This window comes from Carya illinoinensis, chromosome 5, assembly GCF_018687715.1.
Source record: "Carya illinoinensis cultivar Pawnee chromosome 5, C.illinoinensisPawnee_v1, whole genome shotgun sequence".
Taxonomy (NCBI): domain Eukaryota; kingdom Viridiplantae; phylum Streptophyta; class Magnoliopsida; order Fagales; family Juglandaceae; genus Carya; species Carya illinoinensis.
This window is the reverse complement of record NC_056756.1, coordinates 33,451,758-33,467,325: the sequence shown is the minus strand read 5'-3', so window position 1 is coordinate 33,467,325 and position 15,568 is coordinate 33,451,758. Positions and strand designations below refer to the sequence as shown.

General features: G+C 35.8%; 1 protein-coding gene across 2 annotated transcripts; it reads left to right on the top strand.

The window, feature by feature from the left end:
• The first annotated feature begins 8,679 nt into the window (after nucleotides 1–8,679).
• On the top strand, nucleotides 8,680–13,288 carry LOC122311731 (signal recognition particle receptor subunit beta-like). 2 transcript variants are annotated; one of them, XM_043126375.1, is made up of 7 exons: nucleotides 8,680–8,976; nucleotides 9,884–10,118; nucleotides 10,252–10,334; nucleotides 11,629–11,715; nucleotides 11,960–12,108; nucleotides 12,362–12,493; nucleotides 12,840–13,288. In XM_043126375.1, the coding sequence occupies exons 2-7, from the start codon at nucleotides 9,938–9,940 to the stop codon at nucleotides 13,027–13,029; spliced, it is 822 nt and encodes a 273-aa protein (XP_042982309.1). In that variant the 5' UTR covers nucleotides 8,680–8,976; nucleotides 9,884–9,937; the 3' UTR covers nucleotides 13,030–13,288. The 2 variants fall into 2 exon arrangements, with proteins under 2 accessions (XP_042982309.1, XP_042982310.1); XM_043126376.1 differs by lacking the exon at nucleotides 8,680–8,976 and adding an exon at nucleotides 9,597–9,731.
• The last annotated feature ends 2,280 nt before the right edge of the window (nucleotides 13,289–15,568 follow it).

The window sequence follows — 15,568 nt, the reverse complement described above, 5'->3', positions numbered from 1 at the left end:
ACCGAGACAACTTTTCCTACAGCTGGACGAAATTCACACCTCTACTAGTCCATTTCTGCACTGGACTTGCATTCTCGACCCCATACATCACTTGTAGCAGGATAAGAGCACAAAGCATGGATAATTGTTTCATCCTCATTCTTGCAGATGGGACATAGAGACTATTCAATCATTTTTCTTCTTGTTAAACATTAGTTTGTGAGTTTATTTTTATGAAATTCTTTTGTATTTAAAACATTTCTCATTGTTATATAGAATACAACTGAAGTTTGGAGAGAAAACTGACCACTTGATGATTTGCAAGGTTGATCAAATTCAATCATAATTTAGCTACTTCTCTATTTTTTCTTTTCTTTTATTATTATTTTTATTTTATATATATTTATATAATAAAGTTCAAGTTGGATCTAATTATGATCTAAACTATAAGACTAGCTAGTTGTATTCTATTTTATTCTATTCACATGAACATTAGTCACGAAAATGAGTACTTTAATAGGCACACAAATTTTGATTTGGATTAGAGTCACTGTCAAATATGATCATATAACATATATATTAGCAATTGGTATGGTATTAAAATGTCAATAGGCTACCTTTGGTATTTTGGCAGCAAGTTAGAAAATACCAACTATGTTATCTACTCCAAGAAACTAATCCGTCATCAAGACAAGGTCATTATTGTAAAATACCTTATAAAAATAATATTATTTTATAAAAATATCTTTATTTTGTAACACATATTGTGAAATGTGTTATGTGAGTATCGTTACTCATGCAGCATATATAATACCAACCATGCATGGTCAACACTGTACAGCTGCTAGATCTCTCTGTCACTGACTTTAGACATTGCAATTTGCATCCAATATTATACTTCTCTCGAGTTACATTCACATGGGGACCCTAAATTGGTTATAAAACCATATGTCTGACTTTTCATATACCCCAAGCAAATTTTTAACGTTTTTAATGATGTATTTTCTCACCTGATTTGAATGAGAGAGACCCAGGGCGGGTTTGGGTAGTGGAGTACACTACTATTCGTTATTTTATCAAAACTTTTTACATATTTTTTATTATTTTATATTATTATTCACTACTATTCAATATTTTTTTATTATTGTTTTCACTACATTTTATTTACTATTCATTTGAGATTATCTTAATATCCAAACGCAACCTGAAAGTCTTTTTGAGAACTAAATTGTTCTCGTATTATTTCATTATTATTTATAAATAATTCATTACTATTAACAAAACAATTCATTATTATTTATAAATAATATAAGTAATTCTTGACAGAATGGACATATTGATCATCGCCAAGTAGAAACCCAAAATTGAACACAGATTAATATACAAGTCTTCGTCAAACTTAATGGCATTTGGCAATATCATTTTCTGGGTAAACCATGTCATGGACTCGTGAACGACACGTCCAAACTTTCTTGGAGAAAAACTTTGGGCGGCTTGTGAACGAGAAGGAACGACGTCCAAGTACAAATAAATAAAGAAACGTGAAGAAAAATGTTTATTATATGTATAGATTGCGTGAAACGTGGGGACTTTGCTTTTACAGTCTTGTGGTCTTGTGTGTGTGTGTACGTGTAAATTTGAATATTGGGGGGGCGGGTTTTAAACTTTAATGTGCAGACACTGCTGAATATTGACTTGCAATATTGCTGCGTATACATTGTGTTTTGAGTCTTGACAATGATGCAATGCGATTACTGACTTTTTGCTACTTTAGTTCCTCTTAGGAACTTGAATGTGATTCAGTCCAAGTCAACAGTCAAGCACTTCTAAAATATTCCTTTCTAATTTTCCCATCCTTGCAATCATATGTAATATGTAATATGTGGAGTTCGTAAATGGGAAAATGTTATTTAAGATGGATATCTGGACTAATCCAAGAATGGTGGTAAGATCAGCCCTTGGCTCAAGGGCGGTGGCAATGGATCGAGGTGGTTGCGGCACTGGCCTTGAGCCAATTAAGTATGAGTTGTAGTGCGACCACTCCCTTAACCTGAAATTTGTCGTTAAGAGTAGTTAATAGAGAGAATCCTGATCGTAGAAATTGACAAATACAAGCAGGATCAAAGTCACAAAATTCGAAACATGGGAAAAGAAAATAATAATTAAAAAAAAAAGCTCAAAAATGATTTTAATTAGTACTTAACACCTAAAAGCTCAAAATGGATTTCATCTAAGATAAAGAATCTTTTTAGATGGAGAATAAGATGGGTTTAGGACCTTTTAAATATAGGTACATGTAATTCATATTAAGAATTTAGTTGAGAGAGGTTCCAAAACTTGTCCTTCCTACCTAACTTGTTTTCTCTCTTTCTCTCTTTGTTTTTGTTTGTTTGTTGTAATGGGCTGTCCTATCCTTGTTAAATCTCAACGAATTTGGCATTTACTACATCCTGAAACTGCCTGTTAGTGTTCCACATCACCAACAGCATGGATAATCTACAACGAAATGAGAGAGCAACATAAAGTGTCCAGTGGAATTCCAATACCTAAGTTAGAGAGAAGTGATATCAATATAAGTCTATGAAAGAATGTTGTAAATGTGTTACATTTAAATGTTATTTATAGAAGTGTGATGATAGTGATAACGATTGATTTTTAAATTTTATTTTAAAAACTCTATATGTAAATTAGAGTAATCGTCTTTCTAATAAATCGATGCGTTATCTATTCTCATTATCTATAATATATATTAATAAGACCAACCCTTGGACTCGTACCAATCTTTGGGCTCGTAGGTTAGCCTCTGGCGTCTTAGATTTGGACTATTTAATACATGGGCTTTCTTGTTTTAGACTCTAAATATCGCTTCTTAGTGCCTTCGCAATGTTAGCTTAGAACCCACCATTTTCATTGCAGAACGCAAAACCCACTCCCCCAATTTTGCATACCTTAATTATTCCATGCACCATCAAATTTAGCTTCCCTTTCATCAATTTGGTTTCAATATCCAACTTTCTTGCATGCCCATCTATTGTCTCTGTGTTTGCTAGGTATAGTAATTAGTTTGCTCAAGTTCAAAAAACTAGCATGCATGCAGAAAAGTCACTCTTTGTCGCCCCCTTACACACCCATTTTCTAATTTCTTCTATCCATTTCATTTTGTACCTCACCACAGCATATTGCCAAGGCCCAATGATCTTTACTTGCAAATACACCCCTGTTGTTGTACCATGAATCCCTCTGCATGTCAACGTATTTGTTCCTAATTGAGGTTAGTTTCTTGTGTTGGTGGCTGCAAAAGAAACATTACGTTGAAGAGTATAACTTATGGGGCCATTGCCAATTCTATTAATCTATTCATTATGGTCCAAAACAGATCGAAGAAATGACTACGTGTAAATACAACATTAGCTTTTCATGCTGCATGCATGTCGTTGGATGTCTGCTTGGATTAATTAAGTAACAACCCTAGTACCATTGATTTTAGACGCCAATGTTTGCTCAAACTGCTCTTAATCATTTCTTCTCGACCAAATTTTCACAAGCAACTGCGTACGTGGCCTCGCTTGACTAACTAATTTCCATTCACGGTGAACTTCATTGTTTTTACAGTTTAATTTAAACCAGATGAATAATGAATGAGGCTCCAATGCATTCAAATTCAGAGATGGGTTTGGATTTGTGGAATAATACGGCGTCATCACATGAATAGGATATAAATAAAAAGAGATTTATTATATAATTTTTTTTTTTTACATTTAAATTTGGACACAGATAGTACATAGAGGATTCTCTACTGATCAGTTAAAATCCTTTCTTCTTCTTTTTTTCTTTTTTCTTTCACCATTTTTTAAAAACTATTTCGAAGTTTTTTTTTTTAATTTTATTTTTAAAACACATATTCATTTAAAAATACTTAATCACTAAGTAAAAAAAATTAAAAAAAACTTTTGGCAGTAGAAATCCTCTAGGAAAGTAGTATTTTCCTTTAAACTTATACTCATTCTCGCTGTACCTACTTCTGTCCATCAACATTTTCATTTTGGACTAGATGTGTTAGAGACCTGTTTTGTAGTAACGGGTTAGGAAGGGAGAAGAAGTCAATCTCTTGTTGTGTTTTGGAGTGGTGGTACGGTGTCCGTACGTATCCCATTTTAATAAATAGAAAATAAATACAATTAACATAAATAGAGAATGAGACACATGAATTTATATAGTTCGGCACAATGCCTATGTCCGCGAGTCATTTAAATGACAAATCTACTATAAATGGTCTACTTTACAATCTCTCATAGCTCATTGTACATACCAGGTCGATGGCCCCTGCTAATTGGAAATAAATAAAACTGAAACTTACGCATAGAATTTGAAGAAGCTCTTGCCTTTTGTTGTCCATAAGTCCCCTAATGTTTGATCTCATATCCCTCTTTTCATGCCCCTGCAGTGATTTCTTTTTGTCACTTCGCTACCTAGTTTGTGTGCCTGACCCATCTTCTCTCTTTTTTCTCCTCCTTTCCGTTACCTCCCTCTGACACTATTCTTTTCTCTTTTCAGCCTTTTCCCCTCATCTCCATTTTACCACTTGCTTCCTAATGCCCCTTGTGGTGGTCTGAGCCTGGGATGCCATATTAGGCCTGGGTTATTTTTATCCCTTTTAGTTACAACATGATTCTTAAGGTCATCTTGCTTAATAAGAAAGCCTTGAAAATCTTTAAATCAAGCTATTTGTAGAAAATATAAACTACAAAAATTGGTCATTGGTCTTCCAGTTGTTGAAATGATCATGATTTCCGAGTGCAGGGCTTGGCTTGCTCACTCACAATAACCAGGCACAGCTTCCAACAGTCAAGCAAGTTCAGGCCGAGTGCGAGGCTCGACTTGTAAAGCTAGGCAGGAGATGGTTCAATTGTGTTGGGTGCGAGCACGGAGCTCGACTTGTAGAGCTAGACGGAAGATGACTCAACCACGTTAGGTGTGAGCGTGGAGCTCGGATTAGGTGCGAACTTTTGCCTAGAAGTAAAGAGTGTGTATTCTTGTGAGCGTTCAGTTTATTTTTACCACTCGGTGTGAGTCTCTTTTTTTTTTTTATGTTTCCGTTTTGGCATTGATGTTAGAGTTTGCTTGTAGTAACCTACGCTTAAATGGTCAGGGAGCTCGTCGACCCCTTAGGTCCATCTTAGGCAATTGCGGTCGATTAGTTCCTAAAAGAAACTCGCGAGAGGCAATTGTGGAATCCTGAAACTTTTTTTCCAGAGGTAATTTGCTAGCAATAATTGTGGCTTGAGTGTAAATAATCGGCGTTTACTGGAGAAGATGTTGTGTTGGCATTGCTATTCTGATGTGAGTGCAAAGCTTGACATTGAACCAGCTAGGAGAAATACAAATTTGGTGACCGACAGTTGTTCACCAAGAGTGAGCCCCTAGGTGCACATTACGTGCTCGACCTCCATGGTTGGGACCACAATGTGCACAACCATGATGGTTAGGGACCTTTGCCGATCCCACCATTGGTGGACGAGGCGGCTTGGGACATGCATGAGGTTATTGTGGCGAGTGTCACCTCCACGATCGGGGACCACCTTGGTAGCGACAGAAGTCGTTGATGGTCCATGTGGTGGCTGACAACGATTGTGCTTGGCTCACAGTGAGTGAGCAACGCCTACACCATGCACCCATATTGCAACATGCATGGTCAAGATGCTCCTCAAGTGTCATGCCCGACCTCTACCCATACACTGTGCACAACATGTCGATCTGTAAGTGTGGCACACTTTAAGTGCATAGTACATGTCTGCGCTTTGGGTTCTCGCCTCTTGATTTTTTAGTGGAAGTATTTGTAAAAATAAGAGATGTAAAGTTGAGAATACTTATATGAGGGGAATGTCATCTCCTCATTCAGGAATGATTTCGTACAATAGAAAATCATCATTCTCCCACTTTCGATGTAGAGAATAATCGTATCCCACAGACGGTGCTAACTGTTAAGACATGTTTGGTAGGAATAGGAGAAGTCCTCCACTACCCACGATAATATTTTAAGGCCTCGGTTGATGTCATTTGAAGTCCTAGACTGTGATCCATAGCTGCAGTACGGTGTCCATATGTACGCCCATTTCAGTAAATAGAAAATAAATACAAAAAACATGAATCGAGAATGAGACATAAATTTACATGATTCGATACTTGGCTTATGTCCATGGGTAGTTTAGATGGCAAATCCACTATAAAATGGTGTATTTCACAGTCTTTCATGATTTCTCATAGCTCAATATACAAGCAGAGTTGGTGATGCGTACTACCTGGAAATAAATCAAACTGAAGCTTCTATCTAAAGGTTGAAGAATATCTCACCTTTGTCCCCTAGAAGTCCTTGATATTTGATCTCATATCCCTGTTTTTATGCACCCATTAGTGGTGCTTGACTTGTGACCCTCATTCTCTATTTTTTTTTTTTTATCCATCATTTCCGTTACTTCCTTTTGACACATTTCTTTTCTCTTTTCAGCCTTTGTCCCCTTGTATCATTTTTACCACTTGCTTCTAATGCCTCTTGTGGTGGATTAAGCTTTGGATGTCATATTGAGCCTTAGCTATTTTTACCCCTTTCAAGATGCCCTCTATTTTATTTTGTAACTCTTACAAAAAATTAAACTTACTTTTTCTTCCATATTTCTTAGAATGGAAGGGTAATGTCACTCTTCAGACTATTTTATTATCTTGAGTTATATCTATTATATGCCGAGTAATGTCACATATAATTGTGGAGTACACAAGTGTCATGCAGTCGTTTTGAAAAAGAGTGGGATCCACTATTAAAAAATTAATTTCTTTTTATGTGAGTCTCGTATTTATTCATTTTTTTCAAAAAAAATTATAAAATACTTGCACACTCACGATCATTTCTCATTATATGCTTAAGTAATTAATGAAGATTTTTGGTGTTTAATGGCTAGGCTACATGATATAACAAATAAAAAAAACAAGTATAAAATACTAATCATACCCTTCGAAGAAGCTGGACGAAATTGATGGTACAAAGCGTAATCCTGGAAAAAATTGATCATACAAAGCGTAATCCTGGAAAAAATCGATCAATATATCATGTTTAGTAGGGGTGTAAAAAAAATTCAAAAAACTAATTCGGACTGGACTGGACCGGTTGTCCTAGTTTTGGACCAGTCCAGTCTGAAAACTGGTTCCCAAAAATAAAACATTTTTAGAATCGGTCCGATTTTGGTTCCATACATTTTTTGCTTGGACCGGACTGATTCTATTTAATATATATTTGATTTATTGTTTAATATTATATATAATATGTTTTATATTATTTATAATTTTTATGTATAATATATATAATAATATAAATTATAATTATATATAAAATAATGTTATTATAATTTATAGAATAAAAGTTTAATCTTAAAATGAAAATTTAATTGATCATATGCTTTAAATATATAATATTATAAATATATATATTAATAACATTTTATCATAAGAAGTAAGAACGTGAAATGAAAGAAACTCACTCAAATATTATTACTAAATTTTGATGGCCTAATAACTTAAAACTATCAATATATATATATATATATATATATTTTTTGATAAATACATAAGACATTAGTGGATTAATAATACTAACATATATTAGTATATAATTTATATTGATCCAATTTACATTTTATGACCTAATACTAAATACTAATAGTCTAATGCTATATTGCTATTAATATTATACTTTAAGTCTATGTATAAATTAGTATATAAATCATTATACTAAATAATCACATATAAAATAATGATATAGTAATACTAATACTAAATTACTATACTAATACTATTAATATAGTCTATCAATAATATAGTTATAATAAACTAAACTTACTATAACAATTAACAAATACTAATATATAGTTATTATAATCACTATAATTAATACTAATATTTATAATGATACTAATAGTCTAATACTATATTACTATTGGTAATATACTTTAAATCTATGTATAAATTAGTATATAATCACTATACTAAATAAAATAATCACATATATACTAATATTAATATTTTAATATAGACTACAGTTATAGTTATATTAATATAATTATTCTAAATCACCATAACTAATACTAATATATAGTTATACTAATAGTCTAATATTAATACTATTATATAGTTATACGATAATACTAATCACATATTAAATGTCACATTATTGATATATCTTTCTTCGACAAATAAATTCATTCATCTATAACATTAATATTACATTAATGAAATGGAGTTAATTCATTGATAGTCATCTGATTTTTTTTCTTTATATTAATAGAATTGGTATTTTCTTTTACATTTTAAGTTAAAGCGATTATGAGATGATGATGTTGTTAGGTTATATATTTGTCTTTTTAATTTTTTCTCAAATAAATTTTATCAACCAATTTACCTTAAAATTTAACAAGACTTTCATTCTAAAACTTGATCCAATTTCTACTTCATTATTTTTTGCAAATTTATAAAAATCTTTTTTTCTTTTGAGATCAGGAACTATGTGCAAGGTACCTTTCACTAGTATATTAATACGTCCAGCGGGCTAGAAAGCCGAGTGGACTCACAAAAGCCCAGCAGCCCAAGTCCCCCTAAACAAAGGAAACGGCGCCGTTTCCTCTCCGAAACCCCTAAAAATGCCCCTCCTCGCGTCTCTCTCTCTACCTTTCCCTCCATTCTTCTGTCTTCATTCTGGCGTAGCTTCCCTCAGTAGTCCTTCTCTACTTCGTCTCTCACGCAGGCCGCAGCCTGCCTCGCACAGACCCTCGGCCACAACTCACTCGCCGTGGAACCTCCCCTCACAGCCTTACGGCCTCACCTCACTCTCGCCGTCGAACCTCCCCTGCGCTGGCCTCTGAGCCTCTCATCTTTCCCTGAGTCACGACTCACGCAGCCCCTCGCGCAGCCGGCAGCCCCTCTCTCACGTCTCTCTGTCTTCAATTCCTCACGGTAATTTTTCTCCATTATTTTTTTTTCATTTCACTAATTTAAGTTATTTGAAATTACTTTGAAACCTGATATGAATCATTAGGGTTTTGTGATTGTGTTTGTGTTATTCGGGTTTTGTGATTGTGTTTGTGAAATTACTTTGAAATCTGGTAGACGGTATTTGTGTTATTAGGGTTGTTGAATCCGAAATTTAGGATTTTTGTGATTGTGTTTGTGTAATTGTGTGTAATTGTAATTTGTAATCTGTAATTTGTAATTGTAATTTTTGTGATTGTGTTTGTGTAATTTTGTGATTGTAATTTAGGATTTTGAATCTGAAATCTAGTAGATGTTATTTACTAATCTGTGTAATCGTGTTTTATTTTTGTACTTGTGCAAATTGTAATTGTGTTTTATAAAGCTATACTAATAGTCTAATATTAATATTATTATATAGTTATTGCTGCTTTTATTAATTTTATTTTTGTTACTATTATTATTTTTTTTTTTATGACAAATTTGTATTTTATTAAAATCGGACCAGACCGGACCAGAAACGGATAAAACTGGAGTACCAGTTTAAGAGGGTAACCGGTGCATAATCGGTTTTGAAAAATGCAAAATCGGTACCTACCAGTTCGGTCCTAGATTTTGTCTAAAACCAGACCAGACCGGTTACACCCCTTTAGGGCTTGCAGTTGGAGACGCTTTCGCGTCTTTCAATTGCTTTTCTGGAGGTGTACTCTCCCATAGTCTCTGGGGAGGTCTTTGAGCAGGTAACTTTGACTCAATCGAGATCTCCGACCATACACTTTTCTCGATTTTCCTGTGCTTTTTGAATTCGAATTCCAAGTTTTCCTTCTTCTTTTTTCCCCTCCCTCTTCTCACTGTAAATGCCACAAACATTTAAATTGGTTCGTGTCTTTAGATCTCAGAGTTTCACAAGTGCTGAGGAGGCGGAGATTTAATTGTGGAAGAAGCAATGGCAGGAGCAGAGCAGTGGAAGAACCATTTGGAGCAGTGGAAGAACCAACTGGAGCCGTGGAAGAATCAACTAGAGCAATGGTTGAACCAAGGGATTGAATACATTCAGCAGATTCCACCAACCCAGCTCTACGCTGCTCTCGCTGTCTTGTTATTCACAACCCTTTTGCTCCTTTTGAGTATTATGCTGTCACATTCTTAATTACTTGGCTCTACTTTTATGTTCAATATGCTCATCCACGAATCTGGTGTGTTTTTGTCATATCAAACGTTTATGTGTATTTTTACCTGACGTTTCGCTTTGCGTGGCAGTTCGGGTGTTAAAGCGCACGAAATCTAATACCATCGTGCTAACTGGGCTCAGTGGCAGTGGGAAAACTGTTCTATTCTATCAGGTAAACATCGGCATCGTTGGATTTAGTCGTTGATATGTGTTAACTTGTCAAGATTTTAATAATTCAATGCATCCAGTTGTAGGAGATGTGACATATTTGAAGAAGAATGTTCCTACATTAGTCTTACAGTGCTCATGGTACGAGTTGATAGTCAAGATTATGTCCTGTTACTCGTTATAAGTTTATATTAACTGTATTAAACCAATAAAGGGACTGCTGCAGAGTCCTGCACATGTTTTTTAAACACTTCGTTAAGCCCTAATGGTTGGTTGTATCAAATCCTTTATTTTAATGAGTAAAAGAACTTTGTTAATCAATGCAAAAGCCGTACACGAGGTGATACAAGAGAGACATCTGTCTAGGGGTAGTAAAAGATACAAGAAGATAATGAAAAATTAGCCCATTAAAATCAGGTTGTCCAAAGGAAAAGAGTATTAAAAATAAAGCTCCTTCAGTGTCTGGTAACACTCCTCAAAATTCCCATCATTACTTTACTTCTAGATGCACCATACTAGGCCAGTAGGAACCATCTTCCACATTGCTGCAATTTGTGCACATCTTACCTCTCCAAGAGTAAGAAAGGTCAACTATTTTGGGCATGACCAAAGCCAGTTCTTTAGGTCTTGCAATAAGTTTATTTAACCCTAGTCCTGTAACCCATGTTACATTTTAGTAACATAGTTTTTTGGAGTACATGTCATTACAAAATCTTGCTGAGGTTATTTGTAAAAAAAAAAAACTAGATTCTACATGTATTTCTGTTTCTTTGGCCTCTGCGTGCAACCTCAGAGAAGAAATAACTTATAAAAAAACACTAGGCTCAGAAAGTTTTTCAAATCACACATAAATGTGAACATAGAAATGAGATAAGGTGTGGTGATGAATGGTGTTGATGGTGCTTTTTCTTTTTTATTAAAATAGCGGCTGGGAAGCATCAAAAATTTTGGGAACAGTATTTGCGCTGATTGTCAGCCTGACAGTACTGTTAATTGTACTTTGACTTGTTTATGGTTATGCCAATTCTGTTCTGAAGCTTTTGGTGTGTTCGAGTGTTGCAGTCAGGGAAAAAAGTGCAATGTTGTCTCTAGGAGGGTGCTGTCTTGCCTACTTTTTTGCTATGGCACAGTGGTTGAGGTTTTGAGGGGTTGAACTTTTTATCAACAAGATTTAGCTTGTGTTCCTTAGAATTTGTAGATACTTTCCCATATGGTGCTCCTATTACTATTGATTACTTCATATACCAAGGTCTCGTTTATACCTTCACTTTTATGCTTTGATTTTATGTCTGTGACAGCTTCGGGATGGCTCTTCCCATGAGGGCACTGTTACATCAATGGAACCAAATGAGGGCACTTTTGTGCTTCATTCTGAAACAACAAAGGTATTACATTTTAATTCCTTATGCCCAGATGGAAACAATTCCAAATGTCTTCTGTACATATTGATTTATCTGATCATGCTTAGTCTTTTGTATATGCGAGAGGAAGTATCCCAATTCTTTCAGCTGCCATGTGAACATAAGATTGATTATAGCGTTTCGCTTCTTTTCGTCTCATTTTTGTTTATTAGTTGATCATTGGGCCACACTCATCAAACTGAAACTTTTCTTACCTTGTGTTTGACAGAAGGGCAAAATAAAACCTGTCCATCTGGTTGATGTTCCTGGGCATTCTCGTCTTCGACTCAAACTGGATGAGTTCTTGCCTCAAGCAGCAGGAATAGTTTTTGTGGTGGATGCTTTGGAATTCTTACCAAACTGCCGTGCTGCTTCAGAGTAATTTTATTTATATATTCATTATTTTTTCCAAAGCTACACTGGTAGAAAATAATCCCCCCCAAAACCCACCACCACCTGCTTACTTCATATCACCCTGTCACCTTGGCTTGGACCCTACAGGGTCCCTCCCCAATGAGTCTTAGATCCATCCTAATAAGTGATACAAAGCTGGTGAGCAAATGACAAATAGAACTGAAAAAAGTATATATTGCTTACAAAGATGTGTAACATTTGATACCACTTTCAAAAGGTACCTGTATGATATCTTGACCAAGGCCAGTGTTGTAAAGAAGAAAATTCCAGTACTCATTCTCTGCAACAAAACTGACAAAGTGACTGCACATACCAAGGAGTTTATCAGGAAGCAGATGGAGAAGGAAATGTATGGCTTTTTAAGTTCTTTGATCTCTTGTTTTTAGTTGATTACATTTATTACTCACTTTTTGCCTGATGTGTTATATATGGATTCTTGTTTCTGTTCATTGTAACAATTTACTTTTCATTAAATTTCCCTCTATGCAACCTATAGACGAGGAAGAAATTTACACCAGGGCATCAATTGCTTTCCAAGAAAATATTGGTTACAGTCAGGTGGTTGTAATTGCCATCCATAATTCTTCAAGAGCTACTCAACGGCAGTCATATTTTCTTTGCTTGCTTAAACTGCTACATGATACTTATGATTCTGCTTCGTTAAATTCTAATCCATGCTTTCTTTCATTTTACAGTGACAAATTAAGGGCATCAAGAAGTGCGATATCAGAAGCTGACATTGCGAATGACTTCACACTTGGGGTACCCGGAGAAGTGTTTTCTTTCTCTCAGTGCTCTAACAAAGTTACTGTTGCAGAAGCCTCTGGTTTGACTGGCGACATATCTCAGGTGGAAACTTTTCTCAGAGAAAACGTAAAGCCCTAGCCCGATGTTCTCTCCCATATCTTGAATTCGTGGTGTTTTTCGCCTGCCTGGATATTTGCCCCATGTTACTGAACTAGAGAGAGAGAGAGAGAGAGAGAGAGAGAGAGAGAGAGAGAGAAGGGGGGGGGGGGGGGGGAAGAGGGAGAGAGAGAGAGGAGATCTGAGACGTGTGAGTGGTAGTGAACTTTGAGAGGTTGACTCAGAGTGGATGAGGATATCGTTCTTTAATTAAAAGATGTTTGATTAATTTATTGAGCAAGGGCATCACCTTTATCCATTATCTTTCATGGATATTTTCCTTGTTGATGTGCGTTCTATTTATTTATATGTTAGGGAAAAACAGCTGAATGTAGGACCTTGAACGGGAGAATATGGAGTAGAAGTGAAGAAAAATGATGTGTGCAAACGGCTTGGGGAGCAGCCGCGTATTCGGTGTCAACGTGACATAAATAAAACGGTTTGTTTTATTCAAAATTGCGTACGCACCGTTTATCATATCGATTTCCATCTTCTTCCTTCTCCTGTCTTCAATCCCTCACCTTTCTCTCCCTCTCTTTGATTTCCCTATCCCTTTCTCCCCTTCTCTTCTTAGATCCAGACAGTTGAGTAGCGCTTACAGAGATAAAGAAAGGTATCAGCTATAAATTGTGCTATGGTTGGATCGACAGTGGCAAGTGGCTGAACATCAGAGAGAGAGAGAGAGAGAGAGAGAGAGAATGAAGAGTGAGAAAAATCGAGACACTTACGGCATTGACGACAGAGATGCGATGGCACTGGTAGATGGCACTGGTCGATGTCACTGGGCTTCATTGAGCCGTGACCAAAGGAAGCAATGAGGTTGGAAGTTAGGAGGAAAAATTTGCTCTATTTTGAATGAACAAAAACAAAAAACAGAGGTATGGGCGATGGACAACTGACGACGTCGGTGATGCAGTTTCTTTGATTGGTTTACGGTGGCTAAGCGACATAGCAACATTGGGTGGTGATAAAAAACCGTGGTTGTGGAAGTCTCAATTATCGTGAGAAATGGTTCGTGTGAAATGGTTTTCACGGTGTGGAGGTCGGTTTCTAAGGCTAAGAGGTTGCTTGTGGTCTTGGTTATATACAACGCGGCAACAAACATAGATATAGGCACAAGTAATAAGACAGTGGCTTTGTCCTCTTGGGCGACTGTAAAACTGTGAAGGAGAAAGATAAATTTTTCTTTCTACTTTGGCCGTCCTTTTTTCTTTTTTTTTTAATTTTTAATAACTCAACTGACGTGGCATAATATATAAGACGATTGTTCCACAGTTGCATCTTCCTACTGTCCTTAGCAGAATTGAAAAGTGAATAACAAATGGGGGAGTTTAGGACAACATCCGTTCTCTCTATGATCTCTGTGTTTCATGGCCGCCTCCTATTAGAGTGCATGTTTGCTGTCTCAGCCCAAGTATCTAGGGCTATACACCGATGGGTTCGGCGTCTGTTTTAGTGCAGAACCAAGACACTACCGACCTCTTCAATGTCCCTATTAAACTGGTCGAAACAGAGAGTTTAGGGAGAGAAAACTGATTATATCGTTCTGGATTAGCGTCGGCGAGGTGATTGGTCTACCGTCGGCTTCTTCTGTGAAGGAGGAGGAGCTGAGGAAGAAGAATGAACACTGGCACCGTCGTCTACCATGGATGATGAACGAGTTGCAGAGAGGAAGAATAGGTGCTGGGAAGAAGAAGAGGGATGGGGGGGTATGAACTCATTTTGAAACGGCGCCGTTTTATATTCATATATTTGAAAAAAAAAATAAACAGACCGGATCAGTCGGTTCAGCAGTTTTTCAGGGGTCCAAACCGGCGCCGAACCGCCGATGTCGGTTTTGCTTCAATTTCTCTCACCCACCGACTGGTTCTTTGCCGGTTCCGTACTCCGGCCATCGGTCTGATCGGTTCATAGTCGGTTTGGTCGGTTCCTATACACCCCTATAAGTATACATCTACTATTCGTTGCATTATCCATTTAGCCTAACAAAAATATAAAAATACTATTAGGTAATTTTAATACAACTAACCAATAAAAAATTAATTTTTGAAAATCTTTTTTTAATTTTTTTCTTTCAAGTTTGAAATTTTTATTATGTAATTGTTAAAAGAAAATTTTATATACTATGTTATTATCTTACTTATATTCTATTAAATAAGTGTGATATATTTATTATTATTGAATGAATATTTATTATATTTTTTTATCGTCAAATAATTATAAAATAACCATATTAAAATAGTGACGTGATTAATATGGTTTATAGCATTTATGATAAATAGTTGTTGCTGTATGTATCACTTCTCCCGAACAATAAAATACCGTATCCTGCAGCGGCTACTTGTCCGTCTAAAGATGCAACAAGCTTTATAGGTCATCGGAGGGGTAGGTGCATGTAGGTGGTAGGCAAAGAATTGTGCCAATAAACAAACAATGAATCATGCGCGCGTGCCCGATTACGAGAAAAAAGCATGTCAAGCACCAAGACAATCAAATCAAAGCAAATAAATAGATAGATAAA

Excerpts from the sequence above, each read along its gene's own strand:
- LOC122311731 (XM_043126375.1), top strand. The coding sequence starts at position 9,938 with ATGGCAGGAGCAGAGCAGTGGAAGAACCATTTGGAGCAGTGGAAGAAC. Across the intron at positions 10,119-10,251 it reads AACCCTTTTGCTCCTTTTGA|TTCGGGTGTTAAAGCGCACG; the intron begins GTATTATGCTGT and ends TTTGCGTGGCAG. Across the intron at positions 11,716-11,959 it reads TTCATTCTGAAACAACAAAG|AAGGGCAAAATAAAACCTGT; the intron begins GTATTACATTTT and ends TGTGTTTGACAG.